Source organism: Rana temporaria, chromosome 13 (assembly GCF_905171775.1).
Source record: "Rana temporaria chromosome 13, aRanTem1.1, whole genome shotgun sequence".
Lineage (NCBI taxonomy): Eukaryota > Metazoa > Chordata > Amphibia > Anura > Ranidae > Rana > Rana temporaria.
Genome location: NC_053501.1, coordinates 99605624 through 99622733, shown reverse-complemented (window position 1 = coordinate 99622733; position 17110 = coordinate 99605624). Strand labels below are relative to the sequence as shown.

General features: G+C 48.1%; 1 protein-coding gene across 1 annotated transcript in view; it reads left to right on the top strand.

The window, feature by feature from the left end:
* Positions 1 to 17110, top strand: part of TARS2 (threonyl-tRNA synthetase 2, mitochondrial) — a 110658-nt gene that overhangs the window by 22551 nt on the left and 70997 nt on the right. The window contains exons 6-7 of the mRNA XM_040333660.1: positions 2246 to 2363; positions 6976 to 7037. Of these exons, the coding sequence (XP_040189594.1) occupies positions 2246 to 2363; positions 6976 to 7037 (180 nt within the window). The remainder of the gene's footprint in view (positions 1 to 2245; positions 2364 to 6975; positions 7038 to 17110) is intronic.

Here is a 17110-nt window from a genome sequence, read left to right as displayed (position 1 = left end):
GTGGCCCCAATCCTCCTGTTCTGGGGTCCCACGGCGTCTCTCTCGGCTCCTCTGGGAGCTCTCTCCCGAGGGGGTTACCTTGCGGGCGCGCTCCTGTCTCATACACTCGGCGACCATAGACACAGAGTGTATGACTCGGTCCAGCCCCCCATAGGATGCATTCAGGTGAAAAAACACAAACTTTTACAACCCCTTTTTAAAGTACTGGATATAACCTATTTACATTTGTGTTTTGTTATTGTTTTTTTTTTAATTGCTTTATTCGCACAGAATGAATGTACATGCGCTTTCACTGGGTGAATGGCTTTATAAATCAACCTCTTAATTCTAAATGCTTAACTGCAATAACTGTGTTTTGTTTTCTATTTGCTTGGCCTTAAAGCAGAGTTCCACCCAAAACTTGAACTTCCAATTTTCGGAACCCTCCCTCCCCCCCCTCCGGTGTCACATTTGGAACCTTTCAGGGGGGTGCAGATACCTGTATACAGGTATTTTCACCCACTTCCGGGGAGAGACTCCCACGGGAGTCATTCCACTCTCCTAACCCCACCCCCCCTACCTTCTGGGAAACACACTGGTCCCAGGAGACGGCGGGGACCACTGGTAATGCGCTGCGCTACTCGCGCATGCGCAGTAGGGAACCGGGCACTTCCTGATTCCCTCACCGAGGATAGCGGCGGGGGCAGCAGAGAGACGAGCGATTTGCTTTTCTTCTGCTGCCGACATTGCGGGCAAGCTGGACAGTTAAGTGTCCATTTATTAAAAGTCAGCAGCTGCAGTATTTGTAGCTGCTGGCTTTTAATATTTTTTTTTTTGCGGGACCTCCGCTTTAACTACTTCAGAGGGTGTCCATGGATGTTCTCGAGCAGCTTGCGTGCCCCCTGCAGGGCGCGCTCTTTGATCAGGGAGTCAATGAGACTCGGCTGATCACAGATCGGAGTAAGGGGTCCCGACCCCTTACCACGTGATCAGCTGTCAGCCAATGACAGCTGATCATGTGATGTAAACAGAGCCGGTAATAGCCGATCACCCGTGGCTGTCAGAGGGACATCTGTCACGATCAGGGAGAGCAGCAGCCTGCTCATCTGTACCACCTGCCAGTGCATAACTTTGCTGCCCACTAGCGCCACCTATCATTGCCCACAGTGCCACCCATCAGTGGCGCCTTATCTGTCCCCATCAGTGCCGCCTCATGAGCGCTTATCAATGAAGGAGAAAAATTAGCGGTGGGGGAAAAGAGAGGACAGCACGGAACACGGGGGGGGGGGGGGGAAGAGAGGACAGCACGGAACACGGGGGGGGGGGGAGAGAGGACAGCACGGAACACGGGGGGGAAGAGAGGACAGCACGGAACACGGGGGGGGGGGGGGAGAGCACAGCACGGAACACGGGGGGGGGGGGAGAGAGCACAGCACGGAACACGGGGGGGGGGAAGAGAGCACATCACGGAACACGGGGGGGGGAAGAGCACATCACGGAACACGGGGGGGGGGGGAAGAGCACATCACGGAACACGGGGGGGGGGGGGGGGGAGAGCACGGAACACGGGGGGGAAAGAGCACATCACGGAACACGGGGGGGAAAGAGCACATCACGGAACACGGGGGGGGGAAGAGAGCACGGAACACGGGGGGGGGGGGAGAGCACAGCACGGAACACGGGGGGGGGGGAAAGAGCACAGCACGGAACACGGGGGGGGGGAAAGAGCACAGCACGGAACACGGGGGGGGGGGGGAAAGAGCACAGCACGGAACACGGGGGGGGGGGGGAAAGAGCACAGCACGGAACACGGGGGGGGGGAAAGAGCACAGCACGGAACACGGGGGGGGGGGGAAAGAGCACGGGGGGAGAATACTTTCAACTCCCCTGCCTGCCCAGGTATCGGTTGAGGCATCGGAGCATTTCCCCCCCCGAGTACTTTACTCGGGGAAATGCTTGGTATCAGTACCGATACTAGTATCGGTATCGGGACATCCCTAGTTGCAATGATGATGTTTTTGCTTACGTGGCGTTTCCGCTGTCCAGACGACTTTTCTGGACTCGCACGCGGTGCAGAAATGCTCTTTTGTTGATCCTCTGACAATAAAAAGTATTTTTCTGCTGTAATGTATTTTCTTACTGCTTACTTTGCTATCCTATTTATTTAGTTTAGAGAGAATAAAATAATGTGTTATTGTTGTTGTATTTCCCTGAGTTGATAGTTCTATTCTTGTAACCAATAACCATCTTTCTATCCCATGTCTAGTAATGTACAGGGCGGTGACCTTCCCAGTCTGGAAGCCGTCTGCAGAGATATCGTTAAACAAAAACTTCCCTTCCAGCGGGTGGAAGTGACACGGGAAGACTTACTAGACCTGTTTAAGGTGAGAAATTGAAAACAAGGACCCGTGCTACAGACTTCATGACTCTCCTGGCACATCCAGCTATGTGTTTTCATGTACTAGGCTGCCTTCAGGGTCATCAGAATTGCAGTGGTAGCATTATATATATTTCTGAACAACAGGATCGGACCGTATTTTATCTACTTCCACTGATACGGTTTATCTCTTAACCGTAAATCGCTATCCCTCGTCTCCAAAAATAACTGCAAAAATGTCTTGGTCAGGCTGTTTTCAGTTATATTTGTGCATAACATATGCAAGAAGATTTCAAATGTACTCCTCTAAACATAGCTGGACAAAATGGGGTTGATTTACTAAGACTGGAAAGGGCAAAATCCGGTGCAGCTCTGCATGACAGCCAATCGGCTTCTAACTTCAGCTTGTTCAAGTAACCACTTAAGTACCGCCTCCTGCACATATACGTCGGCAGAATGGCACGGCTGGGCACAAGCACCCGCGACCCGGTCCGAAGCTCCGTGACCCGCGGACCCGATCGCCGATGGAGTCCCGCGATCGGTCCCCGGAGCTGAAGAACGGGGAGAGCTGTGTGTAAACACAGCTTCCCCGTTTTTCACTGTGGCGCCGTCATTGATCGTGTGTTCCCTTTTATAGGGAAGCGCGATCAATGACGTCACACCTACAGCCACACCCCCCTACAGTTAGAAACACAAATGAGGTCACACTTAACCCCTTCAGCGCCCATTCAGTGGGAATTTTGAAGTGACGTCAATATACGCTACTTTCTTTATCGTACATCACGGGACACAGAGAAGCATACAAATTACTATGTGGGTTATAGAGTCTACCTTCAGGTGATGGACACTGGCACGCCCTTAAGGCAGGAAGTTCCCTCCCCTATATAACCCCTCCCATACCGGGAGTACCTCCGTTTTTTCGCCAGTGTCTAAGGTGTTGGTCACGAGTGAACATGTGCTCTGAGGAGCTCCACTGGAGGGATCCATGCTGGATTTAAAAAGCCTCCATAGAATCCGGATCCGTCCAAAGTGCTTCTTTGCCCAAGTGGACGGTACCCGGGCCCCCGGTTGAGAAGAATGGGGTTTGGCCTGTAATGCTCCTCTTTTGAGGGCTGGATCCTGGTTATTCAGTACTTTGGTCAATTTCTTGGTTCTGAAAGTTTCCTTCTTTTTTGAGCCATTATGCTTGCCTAAGCTGCCTGTCCGTGCCTCTCCTATCACTTGTCCTGGTAATACTGTGGGGAGGAGGGGTGTCTATGCTCTGTCGTTTAGCCCCTCCTGTGCAGGTAATAGTAGGGAAAAGTTGTCCAAAAGTTTTGGCTACAAATTGTGTTACCTGATCCTCACATGGTAGCTGCAGTAGCTCCAAACCTTGTGCGTGTCACCGTCACGCGCGCATAGTGCATGTCATGGGCGCACACGCAATTGTGGAATTTATGCGCCTATGTCTAGTGCGGACGCATGTGCGCACGGCATGCATGGGGCTTCAGATGCGCGCGCGGCAACATGTGCGCGCGTGCGCAGCCTCGTGATGCATGCGCAGACGGCGGCGCGTGTGCGCACAAGAGGTCTATCTCGGCTGTTCTTTATGAGGCTAGAGATTGCAGGACAGAGCTGGTCAGGTGACTTGCACCTAGTCCGTTAAAGCTCAGTCCACCTCACCCATCCTGGCTGATGGTGGACACAGAATATTTTTGCACAAGTTTTCAGTATTATTACTACTGGATGGTGGACAGTGACATTTGCTTAAGGTGCATAGTGGGCTCTGCATCTTGCTGACCATCAAATAGCAGTGTCAGTGCTGGTCTATAGGTCCGCAAGTGGAAGCAGCTTTTGTGAGTACCTCGGTTTTATTATGGCTAAAGGCTCAGGGACTAGAAGTACAAAAAAAACTAAGGGACGCCATCAGACTCGGAGGATCTCCGGCATGCTCCTGTGGCTATTTCCTCTCCTGATAAAATTAGAGGAGGTCCAGGGTGAACCATCAGGGCTGCCAGATGCCTCATCTGCCCTTGTCCCGCCTGCTCCAGGTTTTGTAACACAGGAGGCTCTGGCCTCAGCTATGGGTGGACTGGAGCAAAGATTGGCGACCTCGATTACGTCCTCTCTCTCAAGAGAAAAACGCACGAGGCAGGGGCGGACTGACAACTCATGGGGCCCCCGGGCAATAGAAGAGTATGGGGCCCCTCTGGCTTACAGATGGCCACCACGCCAGGAGGTAGTGCAGAGGCGGGCAGCTAAAATCTTGGGATATTCACATTAAAAGCATGTCATTTTCGGACATATCAGGGACAGATCTAAAAAAAACACAGATTTTTACATACTGTCCCTGGTTTTACTGAGCCTGGCAACCCGAATGGGGCCCCCTAGTGGCATGGGGCCCTCGGGCAGTGCCCGAGTGACTCAATGGTCAGTCCGCCCCTGGCACGAGGCCCCCCTCTCCCTCTGCAGAGTTCCTCATGGCGGAACAGCTATCCTCAGAAGAGGTTGATTTACCCTCAGGGGATCAGGCAGAGGGTCGGTCAGAGGTCTCGGACTCTGAGGATTCTACCATTTTTCGGCATCTCAGTCCGAAAGACTGTTGGTGCAGTCCCTCACTGAGATGGTCCGTTCGGCCTTCAAGTTGCCTCTTTTAGAGCCAGCATCGAGTTCAGTCTCTTCCTTAGGCTCTTTAAAAGCTCCTTAAGCTAACTATTCCTTCCCAGTTCATCCTCTACTGGAAGGTCTTATCTGTAAGGATTGGGAACATCCGGATCGATTTTTTTCTTCCTCCTAAAAAATTTCCGGTTTTATACCCCATGGAGGAGAAGTTCACTAAGAAGTGGGGTGTCTCCACGGTGGACGCAGCTATATCCTGCGTAAACAAGACTTGACCTGTCTGGTGGACAACATTCAAATGTTCAAAGACCCAACAGACAAGAGATTAGAGACGCTGTTGAAATCCTCATTCGCTACAGCCAGAGGGGTAGCCCAACCTGCAGTAGCGGCTATTGGTATTTGCCAAGCCTTAAAAGACCAGTTAAAGGTGGTCTTGGAGGATATCCCGGCTCAACAGGCTCGGGAATTGGCTGACTTTCCCAGGGCATTATGCTTTGAGATAGATGCTATCAAGGACTCCATACAACAGTCCTCCCGTCTCATACTCTCTTTAGTTCTTATGCGCAGATTACTCTGGTTGAAGAACTGGTCAGCTGAAACCCCTTGTAAGAAGCTACTGGCAGGGTTTCCTTTCCACAGGGAGCGTTTATTTCGGGAAGATCTGGATGGATATATTCAGAAAATTTCCAGTGGCAGAGCACACTGTTACCAGTGAAGAAAAGGTTTAGGGGTACCCCCTCCTTTAAAAAGTCTTCCTCTCCTATTCCTAGCACTTCCACTGCCAGGCAGTTCCGACGGCCTCCCGGACGGTTTAATACGGGTGGAAAACCGCAAGGCCAGCCTCAGGCCTTCAAAAAACCTTGGAACCGTAAGCCGGCATCTAAGTCGGCATTATGACGGTTCACCCCCACTCAGTCGGGTGGGGGGGAAGACTTCAGCTGTTTGCGGAAGCTTGGCAAGGGAGGATCCAAGACAATTGGGTCCTCTCTACGGTCTCCGAGGGCTACAGGCTGGAGTTGCGCGAATTTCCTCCACCCCGCTTCTTGGCCTCAAGCGTCCCGAAAGACCCGGGAAAAAGAAAGTCTCTAGCGTTGGCCTTGGATCATCTGCTCTTCTCTACCCATCAACCAGTACGATAAAGAAAATACGATTTTTATAACGGCTTACCTGTATAATCCTTTTCTTGGAGTACATCACGGGACACAGAGCTCCCTCCCCTCTTGTTGGGGATATTGGGACACTTATTGCTTTTCTACAAAACTGAGGTACTCCCGGTATGGGAGGGGTTATATAGGGGAGGGAACTTCCTGCCTTAAGGGTGTGCCAGTGTCCATCACCTGAAGGTAGACTCTATAACCCACATAGTAATTACTGTGCTTCTCTGTGTCCCGTGATGTACTCCAAGAAAAGGATTTTACAGGTAAGCTGTTATAAAAATCCTATTTTGCCCAGCCGTGCCATTCTTCCGACGTAAATCTACAGGAGCCGGTCGGGAACCGGTTAAAGTGTCAATCCACCGACAGTTGGCCCCTTCTGAGACGATACCAGCAAATTTAATTGAGTTACCCGCCAACTTTTTTTGGAGATTCCATCAGTCACATTTTTAATCTTCAGTTGCCACATCCAGCGAAGTGTCACAGAGACAGGTTCTCTTTGTGGTATAAGCCTCTTCACTAAGGATGAGCTCCGGCGTGTTCGCAAAGCCCACGTGCAGAGCCCGCCAGGAAGTCGTTGCTGCGCTAATCACAGGCAGTGAGACCTTGTCCGCGGCTACAGAGATCGGGAAATGTCTCACTGCCTGTGATTAGCGCAGTGCCGACTTCCTGGTGGGGTTTGCGAACACGCCAGCGCTCATCCTTGTCACCACCAGTCAACAATCCAAGGTGAATGTTTGTTAGCTGCCGAGGTTCTTCCATGTGATTGGTGGAAGCGGGGCGTGACTCTTTGGGGAAGTGGAAATTGAGGCCTCTGTATTGTTTGCACTTAGGGTCTTCTAAGCTTCTCATTTTTCTCTTCTGCAGTACAACAAGTTTAAATTACAAATCATTGAAGACAAAGTGGAGGCAACTACAAGTGTTTACAGGTAAAATGGCGTTCCTTTTTTAATACCTGTGATACACAACAGCCTTTATAGAACCTATGTTGGCAAAATGTATTTAACCACTTCCGGACCGCCGCATGTATATGTACGTCGGCAGAATGGCACGTACAGGCACATTGGCGTACCTGTACGTCCCTGCCTGGTCGGGGGTCCGATCGGGACCCCCCTGCTACATGCCACGGTCGGAAACCCGCGGGGAGCGATCCGGGATGAGGGCGCGACTATTCGTTTCTAGCTGCCCCCTCGCGATCGCTCCCCGGAGCTGAAGAACGGGGAGAGCCGTATGTAAACACGGCTTCCCCGTGCTTCACTGTGGCGGCTGCATCGATCGAGTGATCCCTTTTATAGGGAGACTCGATCGATGACGTCAGTCCACAGAATGGCATGTACAGGCAGATGGGCGTACATGTACGTCCCTGCCTTTCCGCGGGTCCGATCGGGCCCCCCCGGTACATGCGGCGGTCGGAAATCGTCGGGGGAGCGATCCGGGATGAGGGCTCGTTTCTAGCCGCCCCCTCGCGATCGCTCCCCGAGGCTGAAGAACGGAGAGCCGTATGTAAACACGGCTTCCCCGTGCTTCACTGTGGCGGCTGCGTCGATCGTGTCATCCCTTTTATAGGGAGACACAATCGATGTCAGACCTACAGCCACACCCCCCTACAGTTGTAAACACACACTAGGTGAACCTTAACTCCTACAGCGCCCCCTGTGGTTAACTCCCAAACTGCAACTGTCATTTTCATAATAAACAATGCAATTTAAATGCATTTTTTGCTGTGAAAATGACAATGGTCCCAAAAATGTGTCAAAATTGTCCGAAGTGTCCACCATAATGTCGCAGTCACGAAAAAAATCGCTGATCGCTGCCATTAGTAGTAAAAAAATAAATAAATAATAAAACTATCCCCTATTTTGTAAACGCTATAAATTTTGTGCAAACCAATCGATAAACACTTATTGCGATTTTCTTTAAAGAAAAATAGGTAGAATACGTATCGGCCTAAACTGAGGAAAACAATGTTTTGTAGGTGTTTGAGGTGATCAAATACCACCAAAAGAAAGCTCTATTTGTGGGGAAAAAAAGGACGCCAATTTTCTTTGGGAGCCACGTCGCACGACCGCGCAATTGTCTGTTAAAGCGACACACTGCCGAATTGTAAAAACCCCTTGGGTCATTTAGCAGCATATTGGACCGGTCCTTAAGTGGTTAACCACTTAACCCACGGACCATATTGCTGGCCAAAGACCAGAGCACTTTTTGCGATTCGGCTCTGCGTCGCTTTAACTGACAATTGCGCGGTCGAGCGACGTGGCTCCCAAACAAAATTGCTAGCCTTTTTTTCCCATCAATAGAGCTTTCTTTTGGTGGTATTTGATCACCTCTGCAGTTTTTAGTTTTTGCGCTATAAACAAAAATAGAACGACAATTTAAAAAATATATATATATATATATATTTTTAACTTTTTGCTATAATACATATCCCCCAAAAATATATAAAAAAACTTTTTTTTTCCCTCAGTTTAGGCCGATACGTATTCTTCTACCTATTTTTTGTAAAAAAAATCGCAATAAGCGTTTATTGATTGGTTTGCGCAAAAGTTATAGCGTTTACAAAATGGGGGGTATTTTTATGGCATTTTTATTAATATTGTTTTTTGCTAGTAATGACGGCGATCAGCGATTATTATTATTTATTTTTTTTCGGTACTGCGACATTATGGCGGACACTTTTTTGACACATTTTTGGGACCATTGGCATTTTTATAGCGATCAGTGCTATAAAAATGCATTGGATTACTATAAAAATGCCACTGGCAGTGAAGGGGTTAACACTAGGGGGCGGGGAAGGGGTTAAGTATGTTCCCTGGGTGTGTTCTAACTGTAGGGGGGGATGGCCTCACTAGGGGAAATGACCGATCTTCTGTTCATACAGTGTATGAACAAAAGATCAGCATTTCTCCCCCTGACAGGACCGGGAGCTGTGTGTTTACACACACAGCTCCCGGTCCCCGCTCTCTCTGTAACGAGCGATCGTGTGTGCCCGGCAGCGATCGTGCCTGCCGGGCACACGCACGGGAGTCGGGGGCGAGCGAGGGGGCCCCTAGTGGCCTGCGCGAGAGCCGACGTATGGCTACGGGCTCTAGCGCAGGGGAGCCAACCTGCCGCCGTAAAATGACGGCAGGTCGGCAAGTAGTTTAAGAGGACCCTCAGTCATTTTTCATCTTTCCATCTATTAAATCTTCTGCCTTTGTTGTTTTAACTTTGGATAGTATAAGATTTTATTTTTTGCCAGTAAATACCTTATACAGCCCACTTCCTGTCTGGAAAAATAGCCTAGGCCAGTGATGGTGAACCTTGGCACCCCAGATGTTTTGGAACTACATTTCCCATGATGCTCAACTACACTGCAGAGTGCATAAGCATCATGGGAAATGTAGTTCCAAAACATCTGGGGTGCCAACGTTCGCCATCACTGGCCTAGGCTTATGACTTAATGCACAGCTCTCTGACTTTGCCGTGAAGGGAGGAGGGGGGTGAGTCATAAGAGGGCCAATGAAAGCTGTAGGGCTTCAGAGCTGGAGGTGTGCCTATGTGCTTTTGTGTAAATCCAGGAAGTGAACAGGCAGCAGCGCTTCACACTGTTAAAATGACTGAAGCCGGACTCGGTGGGGGGAGATTTCTGCAGCATATTTGGCAAGTACAGACTCGCAGTGTATGTAGAATAATATGCAAAGTGGTTGGAGGGAAGACTCAGAATGGAAAAGATGTTTTTATTACAAATTATGTGTGGAAACTTCAGTTCCTCTAACAAACTATTGAATGAATTTGAGAAAAAAAGTCTACATAATATTAAGCAATATAGACCAGTGACAAGGTGGCGTGGGGGGGGGGGGGTATATGACCATATAAAATTAGCAGACCAACTGCCTTTAATCCAGTGTTTCTCAATTCCAGTCCTCAGGCCCCCCCAACAGGTCAGGTTTTCAGGATTTCCATTATTTTGCACAGGTGATTTGATCAGTTTCACTGCCTTAGTAATCACCACAGCCTTTTCATCTGAGGGAAATCCTGAAAACCTGACCTGTTGTGGGGGCCTGAGGACTGGAATTGAGAAACACTGCTTTAATCACATAATATAATTTTTAAAGTTGTACTCCAGCCAAAATTGTGGACTAGACACCCTCAAGACTGGTTCTGTCTCAGCAGCTTGCTTTAGAAAGGCCTTGATTCCTAAATATACAGTGGATATAAAAAGTCTACACACCCCTGTTAAAATGTCAGTATGTCAACATCTTGTCTTGCCCACTCTTCTTTGCAAAAACTCTCCAAATCTGTCAGATTGTTAGGGGATCCTTTATGCACAGGCCCTCTTCAGATCACCCCACAGATTTTCAATGGGATTCAGGTCTGGGCTCTGGCTGGACCATTCCAAAACTTCTTCTGGTGAAGCCATTTCCTTTGTTGATTTGGGTCGTTGTCATGCTGAAAGATTAAGTTCCTCTTCGTGTTCAGATGTCTAGCAGAAGGAAGGTTTTGTGGCAATATTGACTGGTATTTGGAACTGTTCATAATTCCCTCCACCTTGACTAAGGCCCCTGTTCCAGCCGAAGAAAAACAACTCCAAAGTATGATGCTGCCACCACCATGCTTCACAGTGGGTATGGTGTTCTTTTTGGTGTTTTTGCGCCAAACAAATGTGTTTTTTTGCAAAATGTATGGATGTTTTTGTTTGTACCCCATAGGCCAGACATATGAAGAATACAGGAGATTGTTGTCACATGTACCACACAGCCAGTACTTGCCAGATATTCCTGCAGCTCCTTTAATGTTGCTGTCGGCCTCTTGGCAGCCTCCCTGGCCAGTTTTCTTCTCGTCTTTTCATAATTTTTGGAGGGACATCCAGTTCTTGGTAATGTCACTGCTGTGCCATATTTTCTCCACTTGATGATGACTGTCCTCCCTGTTTTCCATGGTAAATCTAATGCCTTGGTCCCGAGCGAGGACGACATGGGGAGATGGGGAGGAGCCACATAACGCTCACGCTGGATGACTGGGCCTCCACCTGACCCCTCCCCCTGTAACTGGGCTATCTAGGAGTAAAGCTAACTGCATCTTTAGAGACTTTATATAAGGAAAATTATATTCCAATGCTTAATAAGGTTAAGGAACAGCTAAACCACCAGACATAAACCTCTCTCTTGCATGAATATATTAAAAATGAATATTCTGCCAAAATAAACCTACATATTTCAAATGGTCCCAATTACGTTACCTCAGGAATATTTTAAGGAAATTAAGATCTATAGTTTTAAAATATATATGGGCACAAAAGCACCCTAGGATCTCCTATGTGATGTTGCTAAAGAGGAGACAATACAGGGTGGTTAGCAGCACCTGATTTTAAGGACCGAGCCTCTTTCTGAGATTTGGTGTTTACAATATATATATATATATAATGTGTTTTCTAACATCCTAGAGAATAAAATGGCGGTCGTGGCAATACTTTTTATCACACTGTATTTGCGCAGCGATCTTACAAGCGCACTTTTTTTGGAAAAACTTCACTTTTTTTAATTAAAAAAATAAGACGACAGTAAAGTTAGCCCATTTTTTTTTTTTTTTTATATTGTCAAAGATAATGTTACGCCAAGTAAATTGATACCCAACATGTCACGCTTCAAAATTGCGCCCAAACTTTTACCCATAAAAAATCTCCATAGGCGACGTTTAAAAAATTCTAGGGCTGCGACTAACGATTATTTTCATAATCGATTAGTTGCCCGATTATTGTTACGATTAATCGGATAATAACCTTAAAAAATTTAAATTTGGTGCGATTGGGACCATTGTCATTTTCACAGCAAAAAATGCATTAAAAATGCATTGTTTACTGTGAAAATGACAATTGCAGTTTGGGAGTTAACCACTAGGAGGCGCTGAAGGGGTTAAGTGTGATCTGATATGTGTTTCTAACTGTAGGGGGCAGGGCTGTAGGTGTGACGTCATTGATCGTGTTTCCCTATATTAGGGAACACACGATCAATGACCGCGCCACAGTGAAGAACGTTGAAGCTGTGTTTACACACAGCTCTCCCCGTTCTTCAGCTCCGGAGACGGATCGCGGGACTCCAGCTGCGATCGCGTCCGCGAGTCCCGCGGCCGCAGAGCTTTGGACCGGGTCGCGGGCGCGCGCCTGTGACCCACGGCTGGGCATTTAAAGAGGACGTACAGGTACATGCTTGTGCCCAGCCGTGCCATTCTGCCGACGTATATGTGCAGGAGGCGGTCCTTAAGTGGTTAAAGGGGATGTACATGTACGCCCAGCCATGCCATTTTGTCGACATATATCGTCGTGCGGCGGTTCTCAATTGGTTAAAGTAGCAACGTATAACGACGGCGGGCGGTCCGGAAGTAGTTAAAAAATATTATCAGGCAATTGCTATATCACGGATAGGAGATTGGATGCACAATAATGAAGGGAAAAGTTGGGTAGACATTGAGATGTCACAAAGCAGTCGATTTAGGAAAGATTGTATGGATACCACGGCAACACCGAGAATTGGCTAGTAGCACAAACCCCACTGTCTAGGAACACTTTTAGGATATGGGATGGTCTGGGTAGACTAATATCATTGGGAACATAAGGCACCTTTAACCACTTAACCCCCGGACCATATTGCTGCCCAAAGACCAGAGCACTTTTTGCGATTCGGCACTGCGTCGCTTTAACTGACAATTGCGCGGTCGTGCGACGTGGCTTCCAAACAAAATTGGCGTCCTTTTTTTTCCACAAATAGAGCTTTCTTTTGGTGGTATTTGATAACCTCTGCGGTTTTTAGTTTTTGCGCTATAAACAAAAATAGAGCGACAATTTTGAAAAAATATATTTTTTACTTTTTACCATAATAAATATCCCCCAAAAATATATAAAAAAAAGTTTTTTTCCCCCTCAGTTTAGGCCGATATGTATTCTTCTACATATTTTTTGTAAAAAAAAAAATTGCAATAAGCGTTTGGTTTGCGCAAAAGTTATAGCGTTTACAAAATAGGGGATAGTTTTATGGCATTTTTATTAATATATATATATATATTTTTTTACTAGTAATGGCGGCAATCAGCGTTTTTTTTTCTTTCGGTACTGCGACATTATGGCGGACACTTCGGACACTTTTGACACATTTTTGGGACCATTGGCATTTTTATAGCGATCAGTGCTATACAAAGGCATTGATTACTATAAAAATGCCACTGGCAGGGAAGGGGTTAACACCAGGGCTGGGACAAGGTGGTCATTTGGTGCCCAGGGCGAAGATGGCAAACTGCCATCAATTGTTGCCAGTTTGCCCCATCAATTGCCGCCAGTGTGCTGCCAGTATGCCCATCAAACGCAGCCACTGTGCCATCAAACACAGCCACTCAGTGGCTGTGTTTGATGGCACAGCTGAGTGGCTGCGTTTGATGGCACAGTGGCTGCGTTTGATGGCACAGTGGCTGCGTTTGATGGGCACGCTGCCCGCACTTACTACTAGTACTAGACACACAAGTGTACTGGTCTGGCGGCCGCGGCTGTCTGTTTGTCAGAACTGCGCCCCCCCTCCTATACGGAATGGTAGCGCCCAGGGCACTCGCCCCGCCCGCGCCTTGTACCGGCGCTGGTTAACACTAGGGGGCGGGGAAGGGGTTAAGTATGTTCCCTGGGTGTGTTCTAACTGAAGGGGGGGGTGGCCTCACTAGGGGAAATGACTGATCGCTGTTCATACATTGTATGAACAGACGGTCAGGCATTTCTTCCCCTGACAGGACCGGGAGCTGTGTGTTTACACACACAGCTCCCGGTTCCCGCTCTGTAACGAGCGATCGCGGGTGCCCGGTGGGGATTGCGACCGCCGGGCACCCCTAGTGGCCGCTTCGAGAGCCGACGTTATACTACAGGCTCTCGCCCAGGAGAGCTGACCTGCCGCCGTAGAACTGCGGCGGCTGGTCGGCATGTAGTTAATTTCTTAGACACCAAATTATTTTAAGCCAGGGAAAGAGGATTATGTATATTTTACTAGATGGGCAAACAAGAGGAAATCTTGTCACAGGATGTGATGAAAGGGAATGAAATTACACAGAAATGGGGAAGTCTGCCACTAGATAGATGGAGGTACACACAATTGTCGCACCTTACACAATCACTACCGCAGCTGCGGCGGGCAAAAGAAAATGTGAGGTTAATAGAGAAATTGTTCTGCTCCCCACTGCATTTAGAGCAAAGTATATCTAAAATATATAAAATACAGGTAAAGGAAGCAGAACCTAAATACCCACCATTAGGGATGAGCTCCGGCGTGTTCGCACAGTCCACGTGCAGAGCCCACCAGGAAGTCTGCACGGCGCTGCGCTAATCACGGCTGCAGAGATCAGGAAATGTCTCGGAGGCGGAAATGGGAGCAATCTGAGATGAGGAATATAGAAGGAAGACTTTGAGATTGATTGATCTGGTCTGTTTCTCATCAAGTGACTCTAAGGCCTTGTACTCACAAGCAGACATGTCCGATGAAACCGGTCCGCGGACCGTTTTCATAGGACATGTCTGCCCGGGGACTTCTGTTCGATGGCTGTACACACCATCGAACAGAACTCCGCGCGTAAACAATACGCGGGGCGTGTCCGCGGTGTCGCCGCGTCGATGACGCGGTGTCGCCGCGACAATGACGCGGCGACGTGAGCGGGCCTGCCTTTTAAATGCTTCCACGCATGCGTCGAAGTCATTCGACGCATGCGAGGGATGGCGGGCGGCCGGACATGTACGGTAGGTCTGTACAGACGACCGTACATGTCCGGGCGGACAGGTTTCCAGCGGACTGTTTTAAAGCAAGTCCAGGAAACAGTTGTCCGCTGAAACCTGTCCGATCCGCCCGAAAATGGTCCGCTCGGGCCTACACACGGCCAAACATGTCTGCTGAAACTGGTCCGCGGACCAGTTTCAGCAGACATGTTTGGTCGTGAGTACGGGGCCTCAAACAATGGAGATGTGCTGTAAATTTTTAGCAAGCTGGTATGTGAGCCCACAGAGGGTGCAGAGGTCCGGAGCAGATGGTCCATGTTGGGGGTGCAACACTCAGGGGACCTTCGCCCATTTATGGTGGGAATACATAAAGATAAAGCCTTACTGGGAGGAAATTACTAAGTTGATTTATCAAATTACAGGAGAACATATCCAGGTGGAGCCATGGAAATGTTTGTTCGATGGAAAAAATGGTGGTTCAGTATAAGAATACCATAGTTCCACACTTATTAAATGCAGCTAAAAACCTGATTCTGAGATTATGGAGAACCCCAGACCTATGAGGGAATGGGTAGCAAAGGTTGACTGGTTGAGATCTATAGAAGAAACAATGCATTCAGTAGAGGACTCTCTAGAGCAGGAGTCTCACACTGGCGGCCCTCCAGCTGTTGCCAAACTACAAGTCCCATGAGGCATTGCAAAGTTTATAGGCAAAGTTGATCCGGGGGAAAATCTGATTTGCCTCTTGGGGCATCAGGAAGGAATTTGTTCCCCTGCTGTAGCAAATTGGAACATTCCTTGCTGTGTGTTGTTTTATTTTTTTTGCCTTCCTCTGCATCAGCTGTTGCTGCATACACACGGTCGTTTTTCATCATGAAAAAAAAACAAAGTTTTTCCAACTTCATCATTAAAAACGATGTTGCCCACGCACCATTGTTTTGGAAAAATGTACAACACGTACGACGGCACTCTGAAGGGGAAGTTCCATTTGCCTTGGGGCTGCTTTTAGCTGATTCCTTGTTAGTAAAAGATGATTTGTGCTTTTCTGTCTGTTACAGCGTGATGAATGTGCTTACTCCATTATGAACGGTAGTTTTACCAGAACGAGTGCTCCCGTCTCATAACTTGCATGCGCGGGTTTAAAACGTCGTTTTTGCCCACACACGATCATTTTTTACATCATGAAAAACGTTTTTCACAGGCCACTGATTGGGCACCCCTGTTGTAGAGGTTTCCCTTGCAGAACTTTTTCAGCCACTAGATTTCCTCATTCTGATGGCAATGATCATTCAATCTCTGTCTCTAACCCAGGTTATCCAGGGCCTGCCCCATGTGTGTGACTGACTGCCCATTGAAAGGTAGAAGCAGCACAGTAATTAGTGATCTAAATGATCCCTAACATATTATACAGAATTTATATAGCGCCAACAGTTTATGCAGCATTTTACAATATAAAAGGGAGACAATACAGTTATACATAAAATACAAGAGAATTAAGAGGGCCCTGCTTAGAAGACCTTACAAAATATTTAGTAGCTTTCCAGTTCTTAGATGTGGTGACTGCCAACTTTTTATTTTTTCCTTTTTCTTTTTTGTTCCCCTGGTGATTCTGCCAGCAACACTCTTCCTGTCTGAAGATTACTTTATTGTACTGTATCTATGGAGGAGTAACCTTGTAGCCCTAGGCTGCCTTGCTGATTTGGACTACAAATGCTGTCTCCTCTTATCTTTTTTTTTTTTTATCTGTTACCTAAAGGCAGTGTTGCCAACCGTCAGAGTTCGTAAAAACAGGCACTTTTTTTCCGTTCGTAAATGTCTGTGGTTGCGGGAATGTGCCAGTAAAAATAGCCAAGATCGCTTTGGCTTGGAACTGCGCATGGAACTGCGCATGGAGTTTGGAGGCAGAGGGTGATTGGAGGCAGGGGGTGATGGTGGCTGCAGTGGCACCGCAGAGGGCAATGGAGGCAGGGGGAGATTGGAGGCAGGGGGTGTTGGTGGCACCGCAGAGGGTGGGGGATGGAGACAGGGGTTGTTGGTGGCACCGCAGAGGGGGGGTGGAGGCAGGGGGCCTGGGGGAGATTGGAGGCAGAGGGGGAGATTGTGGCACCGCAGAGGGGGATGAAGGCAAGGGGTGTTGGTGGCAGAGGGGGATGGAGGCAGGGGGTGATGTGTCTAAATAATTTCCCCTTATTATAAATAACAAAAATGTTTTTTTACCTTAACCACTTAACCCCCGGACCATATTGCTGGTCAAAGACCAGAGCACTTTTTGCGATTCGGCAC